The sequence below is a fragment of the Leishmania panamensis genome, assembly GCF_000755165.1.
Source record: "Leishmania panamensis strain MHOM/PA/94/PSC-1 chromosome 26 sequence".
In the NCBI taxonomy this organism is placed as follows: domain Eukaryota; phylum Euglenozoa; class Kinetoplastea; order Trypanosomatida; family Trypanosomatidae; genus Leishmania; species Leishmania panamensis.
Window position 1 is genome coordinate 1023117 of NC_025872.1, and position 1411 is coordinate 1024527.

The 1411-nt window shown below is 53.4% G+C and overlaps 1 protein-coding gene across 1 annotated transcript, besides 1 other annotated feature; it reads left to right on the forward strand.

Moving 5' to 3' along the window:
• Nucleotides 1-6: 6 nt before the first annotated feature.
• Nucleotides 7-1411: a repeat region.
• LPMP_262690 (TATE-associated hypothetical protein) lies at nucleotides 572-1411 on the forward strand (the record flags this gene model as incomplete). Its single annotated transcript, XM_010701786.1, has 1 exon — nucleotides 572-1411. A coding segment is annotated over one exon (840 nt), but the record flags the coding sequence as incomplete, so codon positions are not given.

Consider the following 1411-nt stretch of genomic DNA (forward strand, 5'->3'; position numbering starts at 1 on the left):
CTTGAAATGAAGTAATCCACACTAAGTGTTGATGCGGCCCGCGACGAAAAAACGAGCAGCGGAGCACCCAAAGGATCGAAGGAGGAGGCACGCACACAACACGCCCACGCGATATTTTTCGGACACCGTCAAGAGACGGCAGCGATCCCCTGGAAGGCTGCGCGCCGTATGCACCCATTCTTGGAGCAGATGGCTCGCAAGTCGCCGCCCTGGATATGAGCAGCTTCGGTGCCCTCACGGAAGAGTCCCAGTCAAGGATGCAGGACATGCTTACGCATCTTCTGAGGGAACAAAAAACGGCACCGCGAGTTTCAAATCATACCCAGGGATCCCGCAATTATCAAAACAGCGGGAGAGGGGCAGGATACCGGGGCAATTACCGAGGAAATGGCGGAGGTAATCGGCACGGTACCTACCGCGGAGGCGAAGCGCAGGAGGACTTTCCGTCAGAATCAAAAAACTAAAGCCCGACGGGACCACCGCCGACGTTTCGAGGAAGGAACCCACACACCACCGAGCAATTACATTCGGGGTTGCAAGATCATTTGAACAGGAAGTGTGGGGAGGAGACATGCGCGCAGGTAAAACATCGAATATGGAACTCGATGCCATTTACAACGCATACCTTCCAAAGAAACGGATCGTTCCGTCGGACACGATGGTGCACCTTGATTGGAAACGCGCGCAGCAACTCAAGGCAAAGGTACACCGTCACGGCGTAGTTTATTTCCCAATCTACATTATGAAGCACTGGATCGCAGGGCTTTTGGAGAAAGGGACGCGGGACCCAGCAGAAATACAGCTGAGCATCCTCGACTCCGCACCTTCTCCCATAGTGGAAGAAAAACTGCGGAAGCACTTTCATATGGTCTGGCCGGCTTTGCGTTTGGTGAAGAGATTTTCACCACGTCAGGAACGCTATAGCGACGACTGCGGTTTGTATATGTCTGCCGTATTTTTCGGCGCTCATCTGGACATACAAATCGACCATAGCCGAGATATGGCAAAGTGCATGCGGCGCCTGCTTTACGCGGCGTCAAAACACCACCCGCCACGTGAATATTTCCTCGAAAAAATGAGGAAAATTCTGACGAACCACCCGGTGTCAAGAAAGGATCGCTTTTACGACGAAATCGAGCACAAGCCGTGGTTGAAGAAAACCACGGTGAACTGTGAAGACACCTTTCACTTGGGTGGAGGCGAGAGGCGCACGACGAAATTCACGAACCCGAAACGTGATTCGAACCGTGCAAACAAAACATCAACACGCGCCCCCAATCCACCTCTTCGACAAAAGAAAGAGGAGGTGACGGTGCGGACAAATAGGGACCGTGTTGAGCGCAAGAAAAGCGCACCGCCGACGCGTGTGGCAGCGTCAAAAACGCCCTCTCGGAAACGTCCGGGGAGATCT